Source organism: Alligator mississippiensis, chromosome 13, assembly GCF_030867095.1.
Source record: "Alligator mississippiensis isolate rAllMis1 chromosome 13, rAllMis1, whole genome shotgun sequence".
In the NCBI taxonomy this organism is placed as follows: Eukaryota; Metazoa; Chordata; order Crocodylia; family Alligatoridae; genus Alligator; species Alligator mississippiensis.
Genome location: NC_081836.1, coordinates 14186898 through 14207944, shown reverse-complemented (window position 1 = coordinate 14207944; position 21047 = coordinate 14186898). Strand labels below are relative to the sequence as shown.

At 40.5% G+C, this 21047-nt stretch overlaps 1 protein-coding gene across 2 annotated transcripts in view; it reads left to right on the top strand.

The window, feature by feature from the left end:
• MORN1 (MORN repeat containing 1) overlaps positions 1–21047 on the top strand; it is a 159102-nt gene that overhangs the window by 7343 nt on the left and 130712 nt on the right. For both annotated transcript variants that reach the window (XM_006268004.4, XM_059716717.1), the window contains exons 4-6: positions 103–213; positions 1843–1933; positions 4728–4815. In XM_006268004.4, the coding sequence (XP_006268066.3) occupies positions 103–213; positions 1843–1933; positions 4728–4815 (290 nt within the window). The remainder of the gene's footprint in view (positions 1–102; positions 214–1842; positions 1934–4727; positions 4816–21047) is intronic.

The window sequence follows — 21047 nt, the reverse complement described above, 5'->3', positions numbered from 1 at the left end:
ATTATTAGTGTACTTTCACCTTAAAACTTACAAAACTACATTTGACAAAGATGTTGTTTCTGCTTCTTTTTTAATTTTACTTTCTTATGTGTCTAATTCAAGGAAACACTTACTCAGGTCAGTTCATGTTAGGAGAGCTCCATGGACATGGAGTCATGCAATACAGAGATGGTGGGAAATATGAAGGAGAATTCTCCTGTGGAATGAGAGAAGGTACGTTAGAAACTCTGAGCAAGCTTTGATTAAAATTCGTGCTAAATGTTACTGAAGTCCTGATAATTGCTATTACTAAAGAAGTGCCTATAAACCAACCTAGAACAGGCCATTGTTCTAGGCATCAGACAAACGCAGCATAGTATACTTTCTTTGGTTCCAGCAGAGGCATGTAATTTGTTCCCCTGACTTCAGTAGGACTATGCACATGCTTAACGTTGGGCATGTGATTAAGCATTTTTCTCTGAGTGACTTATGACTTATTTGGTATTGGAGTCAGCACCTTCAGTGTTTGTCTCTCCTTGACTTTTATGAAGAATGTTTCAAGCATAGCAAACTTCATTTAAAAATCATTTAGGAAATGTTATATTATATTTTAGGTTTTTTTGAGAGGTTAAGAACCAATGTAACTTGTCTGATTGGAGGCCTGCAGGGAAGGCCCTACAAGAAAAGGCTAAGGGACCTTAACCTCTTCACCTTCTCCAAGAGAAGGCTGAGAGGGGACCTTGTGGCAGCATACAAATCCATAAGGAGAGAGCAACATGAAGTAGGCAATGATCTGTTTACCAGGGCACGTCCTGGAACAACAGGAACAATGGCCATAAGCTACTGGAGAGTAGGTTTAGACTGGACATTAGAAAAAAGTTCTTTGCAGTCAGGGTTGCCAGGATTTGGAATGGGCTTCCAAGGGAGGTTGTGCTCACCCCATCCTTGGGGGTCTTCAAGAGGAGACTGGACAGGCACCTGGCTGGGATCATATGATCCCAGGTTTGGTGACCCTTTTCTTGCCTGCCAGGGGCAGCAGGTCAGACTAGATGGCCCACTGAGGTCCCTTCTGACCCTAGAATCTATGAATCTATGTAACCCAAACTGGAAAGCCCATTCGTATGTTTATTCATCTAGATACAGGTGGCATCACAAACTCTGCAGAAAAACCTATTTATAAGAGATTTTAAGGCCAGATCATACAATGAGTTACCCAAGTGAATAATTCTACACATTTAGTCATGCAGTTATTCTCACTGATACCTAGCTGCTCTCCTTTGTAAGTATTTGTTGAATGGGGTCCATTGAATATTCATATTTTTGGAGCTGCTGCCATTTACTGGAGGTTGCCCAGTCAGTTGATTTCAGTGAAAATAATTGCAATGTGTAAAATCAAGCATGTGTATCTTTGCCTATTAGATTGGAACTTTAGTTTGTACAGTACCTAGTACATTTTGAATGCTGTTGAAATTTAATAAATTGGATAAATAATATCCAACCTGATTTCTACATCAGCAAAGTTGGGAAAAGCTTTGTATAGTTTAAGTCCCAACCAATTTTTTGGATTTTCTCAGACTAGTATCGAATGGATGTGCCGTCCATTTGAAATGGGATTTCTTGTGTATTTGGGGAAAAAAAATTAAAACCCACAGACGTGGCTTCTGAGTTGTCAAGGGATTTTAATACAAGCAAATGAGAGGGTATTTCCTGCCTCTGACCGTGACATTTTGGTGGTAGTTGTGCTGAGGGATGGAGGAGGGTGGGTGTTAGGCCCTACTGTCATCCTTGTGTTAGGGATGAGAGGGGAGGGTGTTTGTCTTTTTTAAATGTCACCTGTTCATATCCTATTTCTTTTTTGTTCAGGATATGGGTTACTGGTTGACAGTGATGGACAAATTTATCAAGGATCTTTCCACAAAAATAAGAAGCATGGAGGAGGTAAAATGACCTTCAAGTAAGTTTTATGTTTCTGGCTTTGGTAGCCTGTTGCTCTTTTTTCAGAATATGGCAATGTACCATTCCAGGTTTTGATAAATGAACAAAAACTTAGTAACCTTCTTAGGTTAAAACTCACCCCATTGTGTCAACATCTACCAGTTCACCTGTTGCGGTATAAAAAATTACACTTTGATTTGGATCTTTCTTGGTACTGGCAGTCCTTCAATATGAGGTTAACAGTAGGATCTTACTGGAGATCATATACTTGCCTCTTGTTTTCTGAATCTTGTTATATTTGTGTTTAAAATTCAGACTCTTAATACCATGTTTTGTATTTTGTTGTGCTTATTTTATTCAGTCAAAAACAGGAAAAAAACTTTGGAAATTTGAGATTTTAGACAATTTTGAAAATACATTTGTTGGATCCATTTGAAGTCAGTGCCCATTGCCCTGATAACAAATAATTATACATAGATTATTAAAAAATTCCATGCAGGTTCATACACTATGAAAACTTGTGTGAAACTTTATTTCTGTCTCTTCTGAGGTGTATTGCTCGGACTTGAAACAGGGCATCATTTTGATCAATATGGTACAAAGTCTGTGTATTACTTAGATGCTGGAACATGGATACCAAGGCCACATGTACTACTAACAATCCTAAAATATATCCTTAAGAAATATATAATCTGCTAATCTAAGTTAAATAAATAGAAATAAAATGAATTCCTGAGAGAGATGGATTTATCCTAAAGCAGTTGCTTTTGCAATTACTTATAAGTCTTGCTTGTTTTTCTATTTTATTCCCTTCAGCTGTGCCCATAACAGAACTAGGCCAGTCTCTGGGGCTAGCTCCAGAGGCACATTATTCAGGCACATTTGTTTGTAGATGAAAATCTTAAAAAGTGCAATGATCTAAATATGATATATTTAAAATGAAGGCCACTCTGAAAAGTCAAACATGATTTTTTGTTAATGATATTCTTCAGGAAATACTAAGCTAAGCTTTTTTTGGTCAGAATTTTAAGTTCTGCTCTTTTATTTGCAGAAATTCTATAAGCCTTTGACTTTGTGGAGCCAAGAGATAGTTCAGCAACCAGATTAATTTACACTTTAGACATGATCTGTAGCCCTCTGAAATCACTAAGAGTCTTACCAGAGACTCCAGTGGATTTTGGATTAGGCTCTGTGCCTATGTTTTGCACTCTGTGAAGCTTGGCACGCCTCCCTAATTGCACTATGCATGGCCAATACTGACCATATACCTATGCATATATAAGTACACAAAAAATGAATAGCAATATCACAGGAGGCTTGACAGTAGAATAGCAGATGATCAATCACTTACTATGTAATAGAAAACTACAGAAGTCTCCCATTTTATGTGAGTGGTTAGAGTCTGTTAACAGGTGTCCATAGATCACCATGTTGAACTTGTCTTGTGTCTATTGTCTTACTCTTGATTGCAAAGCTAGCTGCAGCTTATCTTTTTCCTGTGACCCAAAAGTTGCTCTCCCCTTCATGCTGCTGAGTGCCTCTTTATATTAAGGGCTGTGTAAAGTTCCACCAGCTGTTTCATTTTCACGCTGTTTCAACTCGTTTTGAGCTCGAAACAGCAAAACCAAAATGAAACGAAGGGCTTCAAAACAGCCTTGAAACAAAACAAGGCCAGTCAAAACGTTTCAAAAGTTTTGAAACATTTCAAATTTTGGAGCAGCCATGTGGCTCAGCCTCACAGGGAGCGCAGCCCTGGCTCTCCCTGCCTCCTCAGCTGCGGTGTGGGGCCAGGGCAAATCAGCTTGTGCAGAGACCTGCCCCTGCCCCGATCCTGGGGTGGGTTCCTCTACCAGCTGATTTGCCCCATCCCACCTGCTGCTGACCCCAGCCGGCAGCACCAGCCTCCTGTCATTCAGCAGGCAAATCAGGAACTTGCCCACACCCCTGGGAGGGCTGTGGGGGCTGTGCTGGACTGCTCCCACCAGCATGGGTCAGCCAGAGTTTCAATGAAATGAAACAGAGGAGTGCTTTCGAAATAAAACAAACTCAGAATGAGACACGGTTCCGTCGAAATGGAAGTCGAAGTGGAACGATGCTGTTTCGCACAGCCCTAGTTTACATGACCAGACACCAACAAAGGGAGCGAAGAAAAAAGGTCTTATACAGAACTAGTCAGTGCATATTATAATCTTTTCCCAGGTACAAAGATGGGAATGAAGGTGTGGAGAATCATCCTAGGTCCTTGGCAAATTTTCAGTTAAAGACACAATGGGATGTAATGCAGGATCCCCACAATCCTGCTTCCTGCCATGATCTCAGGCTCCCCCTGAACCAGCAAGTAGCAAGCTCCCATGGCTGGAAGCCCCATCAGCTGATCCAGGCTCCCAGCCACTGGGACACATGGTACACCCTTGAGGCTGGGAGCCCCACACTAGCCACACATTAGTTAAAGACATGATAGGAACCAGCCTCAAAGTTATTGCACATGTTTTATGTAATAACTTTGTGGTTTATTCCTTGTTCTATCGCACCATTAATTTCATTAACATCTGTCTGGGTAACGAATTAAGATGTGATTAACTGGTTAATCATGTCTTAAGTGTAATGCATGCCAGGGGCCCTAGGGGCAGTGGCATTTGAAGACTGTGAGTTTTGTCTTCTTAACTTCGTTGTGACAATGTTTATCTGCTTCATCTGTTTATGTTAATGGCTTTTCCTGCCGCTTCACAAGCCCCAGCTTTTCATGGTAGTCCGATACGTTATCTGCAGTGTCAAAAACCTGCTTTCTTTTAAAACTTTTCTTTTTACTTTAGGAATGGTGATAAGTATGAAGGAGACTGGATTCTGGACCAGCGACAAGGTCATGGGGAACTGCACTGTGCTGATGGAAGTGTATATGAGGTATAAAAATAAAAGTTATGAGAATTGGTAACAGTGTAACTTAGGAAAGTCCAAAGGAATCCATTTTGAATATTTATCCTATCCTCCAAGGTGTCAGGGACTCTGATCAAGCAGGCCTGACTAAGTCAAACACTTGAGTAACCACACCTGGCCCTAATCCCTGGCTAATGTGGCTGCCCCAGTTTTCTGCACCAGATTGTCTGCTGAAAGTGACACTTACCCCTTTTAAATATACCTGCAGTGTCAGGCTGTAGGCATGCCTTGAAACAGCCACAGTCTGTTCTGTTAAGCCTCATATGCACTGTTCTCCTTGGTTCTCCTTACTTCTCACCTGACTTTGGCTTTTCCTGACCCTGAGCTTGAATCTTGCCTGAAATTCAGCACTGGTCTTGCTGTCTCTGGTGTTCCTTGCATCTTGATTTGGCTTGGCTTCCTAGACCCTGAACTCAGATCTTCCCTGGAATTTGGCACTGGTTCTCTGACCTCTGGCTCCTGACCTTGGTTTGTCTCTCAGATGTACCCTCTCAGCTCCCTTGAAACTTGGTCCCACACTCCCTGCTCAGGTAACCTGTGCCTGCTTCCTGCTGATCTCCTAATTGCCCCTCAGAGCCCATCTGCAGGCCTGGCTGCCTTCCTCTTGGCTGAACCCTCACAGCAAGGTGCACGTTACAACATATGGTGGTATGCGGGATCAGATCTACCACCAGGGCAGATTTCTGGGGGTGAGCTGATGGCTGCTTTACAGGGGCTGCAAACCCAGATTACAGCTTGGCAAACCCAATGCACCCAGCTTCTGCACTCACTGGGGGAACCCACCTGCTCAGCTCGGCCCAAACCCTGAGTCCTGCTGCCCAACAAATTTGATGGAGACCCTCACTGCTTCCAGTAGTTCATTAATCAGGGCCACCAGCAGTTCATTAATCAGTGCCACCTCACTTTTAGTCTCTGCCCTAGAACCTACCCTTCATATACAATCAAGGTGGAACTGATCATCAGTCTACTGAGTTGCAATACCCTGGCCTGGGCTTTCCCACTTTATCTGAGCCACGGCCAAAATTTTTGGCACCCTGTATTGGGTCTGTACTGCAGAGCGAGTGCTCCAGACCCTCAGACAAGGGCATCTTCCGGTATCAAGTTATGCAGCTGTGTTTAGACGGTTGGTAGCTGACAAGGAGTGCAATGAGGTCAGCATTTCCACTTCCACCATGGACTTCAGGGCCACATTCAGGATGAATTGACTTGGTGTGGAGCTCCCAGCTACCTTGGACAGACATGTTGATCTTAATATCCATATTGTTGCCCATCTGTCTGAGTGACAGCAGGAAGGTTGGGCTGAATCTCAGCCCTCGGAGCTGGCTAGGGCCCTGAAAGAGCCAACACAGCAAAGAAAAGACTCCCTCAGAAGAGAAGGTTTGTTATCATGTCCAGGGCCTCTGACTGTATTGTAGGGAGTCGAGGCATTTTGCCTGAGGAAAGGAATGCCTGCCTCCTTTTCAGGAAACTCCCCAGCCCAGCCTCAGTAGCGGGACATAGTCTGGGCCCATTGCTGACCATTTAACTGGCCTCTCTAATTCACAGTAAATTCTTGAGCACCACCAAACCCCAAGGCTTGTCCTTGCTCGTCACCCTTTACCTACATCACCTGCCTGAGGTGGATGTCTTTATGCTAGCTATCTTAGACACAGGAGCCTCCAGTAATTTTATGGACTCAACCCCTGCTGTCATGCTCTGACCTTGAACCTAGGGCTTCAGCCTGTCTGACACAGCTACTCATCCTGGTTTGCCACCTCCTCAGCAGAGCATTGGGCTGGACACAGGTGGCTAATATGCCCACTCCCTGCTGCTAGAGTAGCCAGCTGGAGGCATCTGACTCCTCATCCCTTCCAATATAAACCTTTGACTCAGAAGAGGAAGTGTCTGGGCAACAAGGCTCAACTTTGTACTTAGGCTGCTGCACCCTTGGCTCATGTTGCTACTTACTGACTGACAGATTCCTTAGATACTGGGCCCTGACTGACAGATTTCTTTATTCCCGGGCCCTGACTCCCTCCAAAGGAATTGCAGTATTTGGGACCTGGAACTCTTCGTGATCAAGGCAACCTTTGAGGACTGGTGGCATCTTCTGGAGGAGTTTACCACCACCTTGTCCAGGTAATGATGGACCATAAAAACTTGGAATATGTCTAGATGAGCCAGAAACTGAATTCACAACAGGTCTGCTGGTCACTCTTCTTTTCCCATTTTAATTTCATAATTGCATATCACCCAGGAACCAAGAACCAGAAGGTAGATATCCTATCCTTAAGGATGAACCCTCTGCACTAGACCCATTGCCACCATCTACCATTCTTCAGCCTAAGAACTTCATTTAGGGAACTACTCAGCTAAGCCTCCTTTCAGCCATCCAAAAAGGCTTCATAGATGACCCCCTTGCTAAAAAACTGCCACTTAATGGGGCCATCCCAACCCACTGTTCAGTGGCTCAGGAGGGTTCTTTTTCCTGACAGCACCTGTACATCCTGGACAGAATATTACAGCTTTGTCCTGACTTCCCTCCCATGGGAGGCTTTTTACTTACCAAGACCCAGTTCTTAGTCTCTCAGCAGTTCTGGTGGTCCTGAATGAGTCATAGTGTTAAACAGTATGTCTGTTCATGCACTACATGTGCCTGAACCAAGCAACCTGAAACCAGGCTGGATCATCTCCTCCAACCATTACCCACTCCCACACTACCATGGTTAGTGCTTTCAGTAGATTTCATTGTGGACCTCCTACATTCTGAGCACTGCTCCAAAATTATGGACATGGTGAATGTATTAACTAAGATGGCCCATTTTGTCCCCGTCTAGGCTGTCCCCACTGCCAGCAAAATGGCCCACCTATTTCTGAGAGATACATTTTGCCTACACAGCTGTCCATCTCAGGTGCTCTCTGATCATGGCCCATAGTTTATTTCACACTTCTGGCACAGGTTCTGTAATGCCTTGCGTGTGGAATCTCTTCACTTGTCCACGTATTACCCTCAAACTCACGGTCAAATTGAGTGCATAAATCAGACCCTTGAGCAATACCTCAGATGCTGTTTATATTTTCATCAGGATAATTGGGTATCCTTGCTTCCCCTAACAGAATTCTCATACAACAATACCATCCATACTTCCACAGGCTCAACCCTCTTTTTCTCCAACTACTGATACCATCCTCAGTTCCAACCAGCACTGCCTACTTTCTTATGGGTCCCCGCAGTGAATGGCCTTGTATTGCATCTCCCACAAGATCAGACAGAGCTAATGCAGCCAAGACCATGTATAAAAACCAAGCTGACTGACACCATTAGTCCAGCCCCACCATTTCAATCAGTGACAAGGTCTAGCTCTCTTCAAAGAATGTCAAGATCCTGAAACCATCAGCCAAACTGGATCACCATTATCTGGGCCCATTCAAGGTTGTGGAACAAATAAGCCCTGTTATATTCAAACTCCAGCCACCAGAGATATTGAATGTACCCCACTTTCTCTGTATCCCTACTCACACCTTTCATCGAGAATTCCTTTCCTGACCACCTAGCCCCTCTCCCCCACCCATGATAGTGAAAGGACTTGAAGAATACATGATAAAGCAAATTTTAGACTCCAAATGCATTTGAGGCAAGCTCCACTACTTGATAAATTGGGAGGGCTATGGCACAGAAGAATGATCTTGGGAACCAGCCTACCATGTTCACACCCCCAAACTAGTACACCCCCCCCCCCCCCAAACTAGTACAAGATTTCCATTAGAAGTATCCAGAAAAGCCAGGTCTCAGGCCTTCTGGAAAATAACCCTGTTAAGGGTGAACATACTGTCAGAGACTCTGATTTAGCAGGCCTGGCTGGGCCAAGCACTTGAGTTAATATACCTGCCCCTGATCCCTGGCAAATGCAACTGCTCCAGTTTTCTCCAACCCTGCCTGGCCGCTGAAAGCAACACGCACCCTTTTTAGACACACCTGCAGTGTCATGTTGTAGGCATGCCTTGAGACAGCTTCAGTCTTTTCTGGCAAGCCTTGTGTTCACTGCTTTTCCTAGTTGTCCTTCTGATTTGTCTTTGGCTTTTCCTGACCCTGATCTTGGATCTCACCTGAAATGGCACTGGCTCTGCCCTTTGGTTTTTCTAGCATCCTGACTTGGCTTGGCTTCCTAAACCCTGATCTTGGACCTTTCCTGGAACTTGGCACTAATTCTCTAACCTCTGGCTCCTGACCTTGGTTTGTGTCTCAGACTACGTTTCTCAGATCTCTTCTCTCAGCTCCCCTGGAACTTGATCCCATGCTCTCCATTCAAGCAAGCTGTGCTCCTGCTGTACTGACCTCCTAGTTGCCCCTCAGGTCCCATCCACAGGCCTGGCTGCCTATGTTCCAGCTGAACCCTCACACAAAGGCAACTATCTGCAATTTATATATGACATTCTTTTGCACTCTCATAATTTTGTTCATCAATAACAATTAACTAACAAATGCTGGCTAAAAGATACCAGAAAATGCCCAGTTCACTTCCTTTTAGAACAAAAATGGTATTCAGCTGCTTATGAATTCAGCACTCCAATACATAAAGGCAAAAGGGTAGATTTCCAGTGTAAATTAAGCAATAAGATATGGCAAGGTGTGAACTATTTCCTAATAATTCACAGCTAGATGCATTGTCAAGCATGAAGCTGAAGTTCTTGCGCCATCATATCCTGTAGGTATGAATTCTTATACCATAAATCAGACGGGGAGTACTTTTTACTGTAATCATTGGGTATTTGGGGGTTAAAAAAATAATCTCAAATTTTAAAGATGAGATTTAGCAACCTTGAACCAGGGCAATTCTTTGCCTGTATAGGGGGAGGTGGATTTGTTTTGTTTGCTTAACCATCAAATTTACTGATACTCTTGCAGCTAGGGTGCCTGCTGGGAGGCTGCTCTGACACGCTGTAATTACAGATTATTTGATTCTGCTGGAGTGTGCTAATTTGTGTGCTCCACCCAACCTCCGCGTCTCATGTATCAGCATCCCCGCACTTCAAAATGGCGACAGGGGCACTTTAACTAAAGCTCGTTTGACGAGCATTAGTTAAAGTGCCGCTGCCGCCATTTTTAAGCACTTTTTTACCTTTCAAGGTGTCATTAGAGCAGCATGCATAATGTTTGAAATCAAGCAGAATGAATGAAGCACTGTCCAGAAGAGTATAATAGTATTACATATATCAGTTATGTGGGGATAGTGCTGAATAATTAGAGGGAAATTACTAGGATGTCTTTTCTCCTTCAGGTCCCAATTCAACACAACGTTTAAGCATGTTTTTACCATTTGGGGGACATTATGCCAACAACAAAGCGGAGAGATGGAAAGTAATTGTAATTTGATACCTTGACATCCCAAGGAAATGGGTTTTTTAATGATTTTTTTCATCCTAACTTGAAGATGTTACATTGCAATAGTTCAATGTCATGATAAAGCATTACAATGTAATATCACACTTTCCAGTATGATTATTTTCTGGCTTTCTGTATCCTCCATATGATGTAAAGTTGCCTTCCAGTGCTTCAAGGCTAGAGTTTTTTTTAATCAGATTTACAGCTGGAAATGTTATTTATCTTTTTTTGATGGCGCGGAGTGGGCAGGAAGATTACAGTAAAGATATCATTAATCTTTCAATTTAGGAACTTTCAAGTTTTGAATGCTTGAGGTCAGAGTAATCTTTTCAAAGTGATTTTAGTGCCCTAACTTTAATCAATGCTGAACATTTGATCTCCTAAAACACTAACCCTAACAACACATGCACAAATAATAGGAAACAATTGTATATTTCTGATGATCTCATCTCAAGAAAGTGTGGAATTTAAGTACCAGAACAGTAATGGGTCAGGGGTAAGTTTGTGACTTGAGCTGTAATGCAAAGTTTATACAATACCTCTCCTTACTATGTGGGTTTACCTTGTAGTATTCTTGTCATATTTCCCTTGAGGACAAAATCTCCATCAGAGTTTAGTAAAGTAAAGCTTATAATGAACAAGTTCATAGAAGAGGAACATGGTCTATGGTAACCATTCTTTGCATACTGTTCTGTCTGGTATCAGTGCTCACAAATACATTTTTCCCAGGTGAACAGTAATGACTCATAGTCATTCTTCCAGCATTTCCGTTCACTCCCAAATATGCATTTTAAAAAGAAATTAATAATGATTATGCTAATAGGCATCAGTTTTTTAATATAATCAATAGGATCAGTAACAGTTGGAAGCCTACAGATAATACATGTTTGTTCAGTTTAGATGGGATAACCAATTACATTAAAATGTTTTTGAGGTCAGAAAAATACTAGCAATAATGTGTGTGGTTTGTCTATGTTGTTATGAAACACAGTTTAATTGCCAGTGAGAAGGCATAGCTTAGGTGGCCCGTCACTTTTCAGAAGTGGATTAGGCATTATTTAGCACCACTAGGTGGCTCTCTAGTATCTCTTTAGACATTGGTTTGTTACACTTCCCGGACTTCAATTAGCTTAGATTAGAGCAGATCTATCCCTGAAGAGTTGTAAATGTTTGTTACAGTACTTACATTTACAGTGGATCTGTGCTAAAAAATGGCAACATAGTTTGACAAGAAAAATTTCTAGCAGTCCTACCAGCACCACTTCGTTAATTTATTCAACATTTATCTTAATTCTCACAGGCATATGAAATGTGCAGAAAACAAATTTAAACTCCCCAAACTTGCTATTAATATTAATCAAACTTATACTTGTTTAAAGAGTATTTTAATGTTGTGACATATAATTAAGCTTCCTCTGCTTTTGTGGTTAACTGTCATGCATGTAATTGCTTCTGCTCTTGACCCCTTTGCCTTTTCATTAGCAATGAGTGGATCAGTTTTCTAGAAGTCTTGCCCAGGGGCAGATCCAGAAGGGGCACAGTGGTGCCTTTGTACCTCCCTTTCAGACCATGCCACAATAGCAGCAGCCAGAGACTTTCAGTCCCCAAAGCAGGTAAGAACCCCCTGTCCTTTCCCCTCCTGGCTGACTAGTACATCCCCCTCCCCTCCTAGCCCTTCTCCTCCTCCACTCTTCACTGCCAAGGGCAGGAGTGGAAGGGGTGAAATTCTTGCATGATTTGGGGACTGAAAGGCCCTGGCTGCTGCTCTCAAAGCATGGTCTGCCTGCCCTAGTGAGAAGGGGAAGCTGGGAGTAAGGGAGTGCAGCCATCCTTACAGTGCCAGTCGCTGCTTTTGCACCCCTCTTTACCAAGTCCTGCATCCATGCATGGGCTTGCCAAAGTCATCCTTGTGCTCTAGGTCTTATAGCTCAAATAGATAGTAAAATATTTCTGGAGTTGCTAGCTGAATTTTGTTCCACAGGTTTTTGCTAGAGCCTCGTTCCCACATACAACAGCAAAATAAATATGTGCTTTTCTGTGCGCTTGGCTTATGAATTAGGTTTTGACTTCTTTAGACTCAGCATTTCTCTAAACATTTAAGTGAACAGTGGGCATGATCTGTTCTTCCACTTCCAATTGGAAAAATCAAGAGATGATATATTTTAAGCATAATTATCTTGACCTTCTGCAGGTAAGAAGATAACTCATATCTCTCGCCTCTGTTGGCCAATGGTCAAGTATTAATGCAGGAATAGAAAAATAAGGAGAATTCACTACACATTTTGTTGATCTTGCATGTGTCAATTCTACCTCTTCCTAGGTCAGAGCTTAGCACAATATCTGTCTTAGAGTGCAGTATCTATATTAAGTGGGAAAAGAATTTTCCCATTTGTAGACCCGTTAGGAAACATCACAACCAGAAGTCTCTTTGCACATTGTGCACTGTCACTAAGTTCTGTAGATTGTCTACTTTGCTTTAACTTCACCATCCTGTTTATTCTATATTAAAAGTAACCTTTTTTACCTTGATGAGTGGGAGATGAAAATTCAATTAATCATGTAAAAAAGGTCTTTAAATTATTTAAATACATTATATATTTGTAAAAGAAAATGTGTTGTGACTGATTCTATCAAAGCTATACTGAAAATCTGCAATAAATATTTTTCCAGTGTTCAAATATGCTATTCGGTCAATTCAATTATTAAAATAGCAGGGCTGAGTGTTCTTACATCAGTTAGTCATCATATTCATCTCTATGACACCAGTTGTGCTTCACTGCCATCCAGGCAGAAAACTTCCACCAATTATATGGTTATCATTCCGGAAAGTGGATACATAAGTATCTCAAAATCAATTTTTTTCAGTTTCTGTTGACCTAAAGGATTTGGGGTCAAATATACTCTCAAACTATTAATATATCTAAAGGCTCTATCCCAATCATTTAAAGATATTATTGTGATATACGATAAGCACATATTAAACTCACTATGCACTTAGGAACCTAGGGTAAACAAGTTCGACAAGATGTAAAATGCTACCTTGTAAAAGTGAGCAATAAAAATTTAAAACCTAATTAGTCTGGTTATATACAAGGAATGGTAGTTTTCAAAGCTATCCTTAATAATGCAGCACCTTTTGTTTCTGTTAAGGATGTAGCCAAAAATTTAAGGGGACCTCAAACTGGGTACAGAAATACACCCCCCGCTTTATTCAGAAAAGCTGCTGCAGGTATATTTTTCTGGTTGAGATTTGTGCACTCAAAATTTTTGTGTGCACAAACTTCATTTTCTGCAGATCAGCTAAGGACTTTATCTGATTTATACCTAAGCCTTCCAGTCAAGAAAAAGTGTATACAGAATGGTGGACATGGGTTTGGATGTTGCTTTTGAAAAGATACAACTGTTATTTGGTCAGTATTTTATTAGAATACTGTCTAAAAGCTGTGGTTGCTAGATAATGGACTCCTGAAATCAGTATAGTCTTAAAATATTCACCAATTTAGACAATAAGGTCATGGACATGTGCTTCAACCTTTAGTATTCAAACAGTGACACTTAGTTGGTAGTATTTCTGAGATGGCAAAGAATAGACTGACAAATGACATGATGTTGAATTTTGTATTTGTGTTCTCTCAAGTTTTTGGATGTAATAAAAGATCTGAATTTAATTTGAGATCAACCTCTGAAAGGAGAGAAAATATTAGTAACTAGATTTGTTCAGGTGACTAACCACATATTAGGGCTTCTGAGAAACAATAACGTGATCCATCAGCTTGATTAAACTTCAGGTATAGAGGTGATAGCCGAGTCTTTACTACAGAGGAAGCAGATAATGGCAAATAACTGAGATTATTATTTGCATAACCATAAAACTAATTTCACACTGGGGGAAAAATATTGCCAAGACATGAAGGTCTGGGACCTGCAATAGAGTGAAAGAATTTGTGACATGGCTAAAGCTTTGACAGCTTCTAGATGATGATAATAAGAATCCTATCGCTGACCTGTAGTGGAATGATTGGAAACCTTCAGTTAGAACATTTAAATATGTCTACATGGTTGAGGTTGAGACAACAGAATGAAATGTAAATGAAATGCATGGATTAATGAAGTAAAACATTTATTTTCCACACAGAAAGTGTTTCCTACCTATGATTTTTCTGGCTGCTGCATAGGTCCCAGTAAGCAGATGCTGTGTTCCATTCTGTCCCTGTTGCTGCTTCTTTGTGTGTTTTGGCTGTCTTTAGTTTGTCTTCTTTCCCAGAGGAAGGCCTGCTGTTTGATACACCTGTTAACTGCACTAAACAGGTGGCCAGCCTTATGGGCTTCTTCACCTGCAATTTTTTTTAGGATCCATTTGATTTTTGTTACCTGTTTTGAAGAATAATTGTCTCAGTAATTATGCAAATTATTTGTTAAATTTAATATACCAGAATTTCAATAGCTCTAAATTATACTGCATACTTAATAGAAAATTGAGGAAAGAGAGATGTAGTAAAGCCTCATCTACAGTTCATGATACCTGGATAATATAATAATGAGTGCAGGACAAAAGTATAGATAGATCATTCCATCAGTTATACTGTAACAATGAATAAGACTCAGTGGGAGCGTCTGCGCAAGACACTAAATGTGCAGTAGTCTAATTCTACTGTGCATTAGAGCGTCATGTCAAAATCCGTGCTAATGCACTAATGCACAGTAGAATTAGTCTACTGAGCATTAGCATCACTAAAAAGGAATGTGCCAGTGCTACTGAGCAGTAGCATCAGTTACTGCACGTTGAGTTAGTACCTGTTATTACAGGCACTAAACTAATGCGCAGTAACTACAGCATATTAATGCACATATAGACGCGCCCACGGCTAACAATTGTATAGATCTTTCAATTGGTAGTTGATTGCATCATGGACTAGTGTTTTACTCATAGATCTTTTATGTATTGGTATTCTAGTTGTGCCTGCAATGTGCTAGGTGAATGCATGCAAATATGCCTTGCACTGAACTGCTGTTTATAGTGTTTCTCATGATCTGTGATTTTACCATATACATCTTAAATCTCTCTGCTTGTTTATTGTAAGATGCAATATTTAGCAACAGACAGTAAGAAGGCAAAATCAGTTCATGTAAAGATACAGAACAATAACGAAAGCAAAACTTTTAACTTACCCATTTAATTCAGTTTATCCAAGTTTGGACTTAACAACAGTGCAGGTGTTCTGTATATGTTTTTGCATTATAACATTATTAGGCTTTAAATAGGAAAGCAGAGGTACTCTGCTGACTCAGTCCAGCAACCAAAACAGGTGGTCTTGTTAGTTTCATCTGGAAGTTGCAGTGATTGGTGTTCATACCAGAGAAGGGCCATGGTGGGAGACAGGTAATCAGGCAGAGATAAATGCCAGAAACAAACAGCTGAGAATGAAAGTTAAGCCATGAGTCTGTAGTATATTGAGATTTGAGCCCAACAGCATGTCTATATTGCCCCAATATGGCACTACTAAGCACCTTATTGAGATATGACACCCCCACTCTTTGTGCACTATCTGACAAACTGAAAGCAATATAACTGACTAAGGCTTTACTGGTATATGCCCAGCACCTCACTAAGACAGTTACTCTACTTCTGTTTCCAGAGGTAGCTTGTGTGGAGTGAATGCATCATGTCTCTTTTGCCAACTGGGAATGAAATAGTCTTTTCCCTTATGTGTCTTGTATTTAATTTAAGTAGTACCTTGTACTTTGCTCCATTTATTAGAAAGCTGAAATGCACTGTAACCTTGTTATCTTGCCTGCATGTGGATTTACCATCGTTTGTGGGGTTATTTTACCCATGTTAAGCCTAGCAGAACTTTTAATGACTTTCCAGAGTATTGAAGGGTTGTTTGAAACTTTGGAGAAAAATTTAGAAGTTGTATATTTTATGGTATTGATCAATTATAACTGAGTGCAGGTCTTGGAATTGGTATGAAACATTCTACAACACTGAGCATGTAAACAGCAAATAGAGATAAAGTAAATTATAAAACAGCTAACATCTGGATAGAACCCAGTTGCTGTACACTGGAATAATACCATATACAGTACTTAAATATAGGTACAGGGATATACATTGATCTGGCCCATAGTGACAAGCATTCTGTAAAGGACTGCATCCTTCAGCCTTTCTTTGAAAGAATAAAGTAATATTAGCCTGCCAAATAAGAACATGCTAACAATACAAATGAAAATAAGTCTGATCAATGGATTGAAGCTTGATAACAGAGAAGTTTGGACTTCTGTCAATCAAGTTAGACCACATGGAAATAATATATCATGAGTAGCATGCAAAATGAAAGAAAAGTAACCAAAATTATTTGCAATAAAACGTAATAGCTACTCATTTGGAAATGGAAACACCATCAATTAACTGGAGGTAGCTTCTGGAAATAGTAATTATATAAGTAAGTACTTGTGTTTAATTTAAAACACTGTTTCCTTATTCATAAGCAGAAATCTTTCCACCAAGCACCCTAATAGAATCTTGACAGGAATTAGCATAATTAAAAAAAATAAATCCTTAGCTCAAAACAGAAAATCTTTGTATTCATCAAAATGTACTGTTGGTGAGAGTTGTTTAAAAACAACTGTCCCAAATAGGTTGCCTTAACTTTTAATAGTTGTTTTGCTGTTGATTAACTTTCAATGCAAGCTAGCTAGTGCAGTGGGACTTGGGGGTAGATATTGTAACACCTGTGTCTGTTTTCCCCTCTGTAACATGAGTGACCTATGTCGTATGTTTAACAAGCATGCTGCAATGATTAATGAGTTAATGTTATAACATGGTACTATGATTTAACATCGTGTATCAGCTAAGTGTTCTTATCTTTTTTTTCAGCTTAATGTCTAGCATCATAGGATCATAGAAAAGTAGGGCTGGAAGAGATCTCATGAGGTCATCTACTACAGCCTTCTGTTTAAGGCAGGATTATACCTGACTATTTCAGCCAAGTGTGTATCTAACCTACTCTTATGTAATATATATTACCAGCAGTGCTGAGTATATGGAAAGAGGGCTGTCACCTAAAATGAGTAAAACTTTCCATCATCGTAGCCCCATCCCCCCTGCAAAAATAAGTCAGCACCTATGTACAGGCAGTCCTTGGACTTATGACACAATTGGTTCCTGAAAAACGGGTCTTAAGTCAAAACGTTGCAACTCAGAACTAATTTTCTTGTAAGAAACAATGTTATAAATGGGGGATTGGTTCCTGAACCAAGGCCCAATACCCTATTTTCACCAAAAATACCCCAGAATTTTGTACTCGATCAGTTATAGATGAGTAATATAGCGACATTAATGTATTTATATTGTAAATAGCAATCATATTGATTTGGAAGGACTTCTTTGAGGAGACTTTGCTGGACTTTTTGAAAGGCTCTTGGTTGGACTTTTTGAAGGGTTCTTGGCTGGAGTCTTCTCAGGAGTCTTGGCTACAGGTTTTTCTGGAGTCTTGTCTACTTTCTTAAAGAAAGTGTCCAAGGAAGTTTGGACAGATGTTCTCCACGGAGATGGGCAACGCAGCAGACTTGTTTGCCGGCATGGTATCACATCGGGTCAAGCGTTGTAAAGTTAAAACTGATGTCATAAAGTTGAAACAGGGTGTCAGTTTATAAATGTTGTAAGTGTGAAACGTTGTAACTTGAAATGTAAGTCAAGGACTGCCTGTATATTACTTTAATATTTAAATAAATTTCCTATCAATTCCTTAAAAATTGCTAGTATTATAAAAATATCAGGGTGCATTTCTGGTCATTTCTGGTCATTCAATCAATGGCTAACTGTCCAGAAACACCTTAAACTTCCTTTATCATGTACTGATATATATTCTGGAATATGTGATGTGTTCTTTTTTTAACCCAAAGGAGGTCTAAAATTAAAGTGCATCTTACACACACAAAGTATATATTGACATCCACCATAATTTAATCCTTTTTTGGGAGGTGCATCTTATACAGGAGAAAATATGGTGTTTTATTCCCTTTTGGGTCTCATAGACTGATGGTTAGGGAGCCAAAATGGTAGAGACTGTTTCTTTCTCTAGTTCACCAGACAATGGGCTTCATCATGAGGGTGGTTTTTTTTTTTAAGCAGAATTTCCCATTTAAATCAATAAACAATGAGTTCTGCTTAAAACTCAGTTGTATGACATGGCTCATATCTCAAAGCTTTTAACTGTTTCTTTTGCTCATTGGCTAACTGGTGGCTCTTTTCTTGAGGGCCCCTCAGTTTCTCTGGCTGTTTGCTCTGGCTGTTCATGCTGGTGACTCTCCTTATCAACATGTGATGTATGAATGGTGCTTCTGTAGGCATCAGCATTTCCAAATCTTGTATGTGTTGCATTGCTAAGCAACTTTTAGCAACACTTATCCCCCATCCTTATGCCATCTGGAAAAGAAGATGAGACAGGAAAATGTGCCAAGGAGAAGCTAAAGGCAAATCATAAGGAGAGGTGATTTAATTGTATAGTAGATAAAGTGATGCAAATAGTGAGCAATTTTGAAAGCTGATAGAATGCGGACAGGTGCCTTTATGGATGAGGATAATTGGCCATAAAAAGGATAGCATATAGTGCTATTTTCATTGGCTTGTAAGTATTAAAAATCTTGGGGTTTGTCAGTTCCTGAAAAAAGCTGGAAAAGTAACAGAACTCTTTTATACATTTGCATATAGGGATGAGATGAAAGTCCCTCATTTCAGTATATCAATTAAAATTGCAGTTCAAGTTATAGTGAAACCTCTTAGACTTAAGATTTTCACCATTGCTATCATGAGTTCAGTTTTGCTGGCAGTAGAATTTGTTAGGTCTAACCTGGAGTAGTTGGCTGATTGACATTTTAATGACTGTCATCCATCCCTGGTCAGAACAAATGTGGATGACCGTGCTTGTGAAAAAGTCAGTGCTAGCTAGTATCTTGTGTACAATAGTTATCATGATTGTTTTCTCTGGAGTGCCTGGTGGTGATATTGAAAATTGTTTCAGAAGAGTCACTATCACACTTCCCAACTAAATTTGCTCTAAGAACACATTAGCAAAGAAAATAATGTTATTTTCTTTAAATTTATGTTTCAGTAATATTTTTTTCCTCTGAAAGCTAAAGCCTAACTCAGAGTCATTTTTCAAATTCCATAGGTCTATGTAATCAGGTAACCTTGTTTCCAGACTTTTCTATTTCATAGATTTCATAGACATTAGGGCTGGAAGGCACCTCGTGAGATCATTGGGCCCAGCCCCTTGCCCAAAGGGCAGGAAGTCAACTATTAAGCAGTTATGAATAAAAGTTGGTCCCAAACTACAAATCTAACAACCACATTAATGCACAATAAGCAGCTGTAGTTGCTATCTTGCTCTGTACATAAATGAGTACCTATACGTGCTTGGGGGTGCAGTGTGGGGCATGGGGGTGTTTTAATTAGAGCAGTTTCCAGAGAACCGTTCTATATAAAATGCCACAGCCTCACATGTATCATTCAATGAGCATTAGTTAATGTGCCCTTTTTTAAATCCACAGGGACTTACTCGATTAATCGAGTCTGTTCTGATGCGTTCTAATTAGAACACATCAGAGCACAAGTATAGGCACTCAATATGTATAGACTATATGTAGTCTAAAGTTACTCCTTTTCTGATATTTAGATTAATCAGTAACTCAAAAACCAGTGACTCCAACAAGTAAGTAAAACTAACTATGCTTTTCAAGAATGTCTGTTCTTATAGTTTCCCTGTCGAAACCACTCTGTACATAAATTTTCTCTATATGGGGCAGAGTTCATGACATGCGCTTGCCTCAACACATCAGCAGGATTAAGAAGGCATCTTCTTTCAGTGTTTCAAAATCTGCTGACAGAATGAGATGACAGGAGGTCTTGCTGCCCTTTTTTACCATGAAACATTAATTCTACTTACTAACAATCATACTCTGAAGCAAACACTTTTCAAATTCTTTCTATCAGATGCTTTAAAATGAAGTTGGAAAGACTAGAATAAGTCAATTGTGTCAGAAATACATTTCCAAAGAACCATTTTTTTTTAACAATGCTATCTCTCCTTCTCTAATCTGGATATTAGTTGCTAGGGGAGAATCTAAAATTCTAGCCTTTAAATCCTTTGGGAATTTCAAGGTGCTTTTGACAAATTTTAAGTTATAATAGTGCTTTATGTTATGAAGTTGCAACTTAATGTAGTGCAAATCCAGTTAGGGATTCATAGCTGTTTGGGTTGGAAAGGACCATAGCAGATCCTCAAGTCCAACCCCCTGCCCTGGGCAGGAAAGAGCACTGTGGCAGATGACCTCAGCCAGGTGCATGTCTAGCCTCCTCTTAAAGACCCCCAAGGTAGGGGAGAGCACCACCTCCCTTGGAAGCCCATTCCAGATTCTGGTAACCTTCACCGTGAAGATGTTCTTCCTGATGTTTAAATTAAATCTGCTGTCAGTCAGTTTGTGGCCATTGTTCCTGATTACTCCAAGGGGTGCCCTGGTAAACAGCATCTCCTATTCCTTGCTGTCCCCCTCGATGAATTTGTAGGCAATCACAAGATCACCTCTCAGCCTTCTCTTGTGGAGGCTGAAGAGATCCAGGGCCCTCAATCTCTCCTTGTAGGGTTTTGCCTGCAGGTCCCTAACCATAAGAGTGGTCCTCCTCTGAACCCTGTTGTCCACATCCCTCTTGAAGTGCGGCGCCCAAAACTGGACACAATACTCCAACTGCGGCCTGACCAATGCTGCATAAAGGGGAAGTATCACCTCCTTGGACTTGTTTGTCATGCACCTGCTAATGCATGATAAAGTGCGGTTA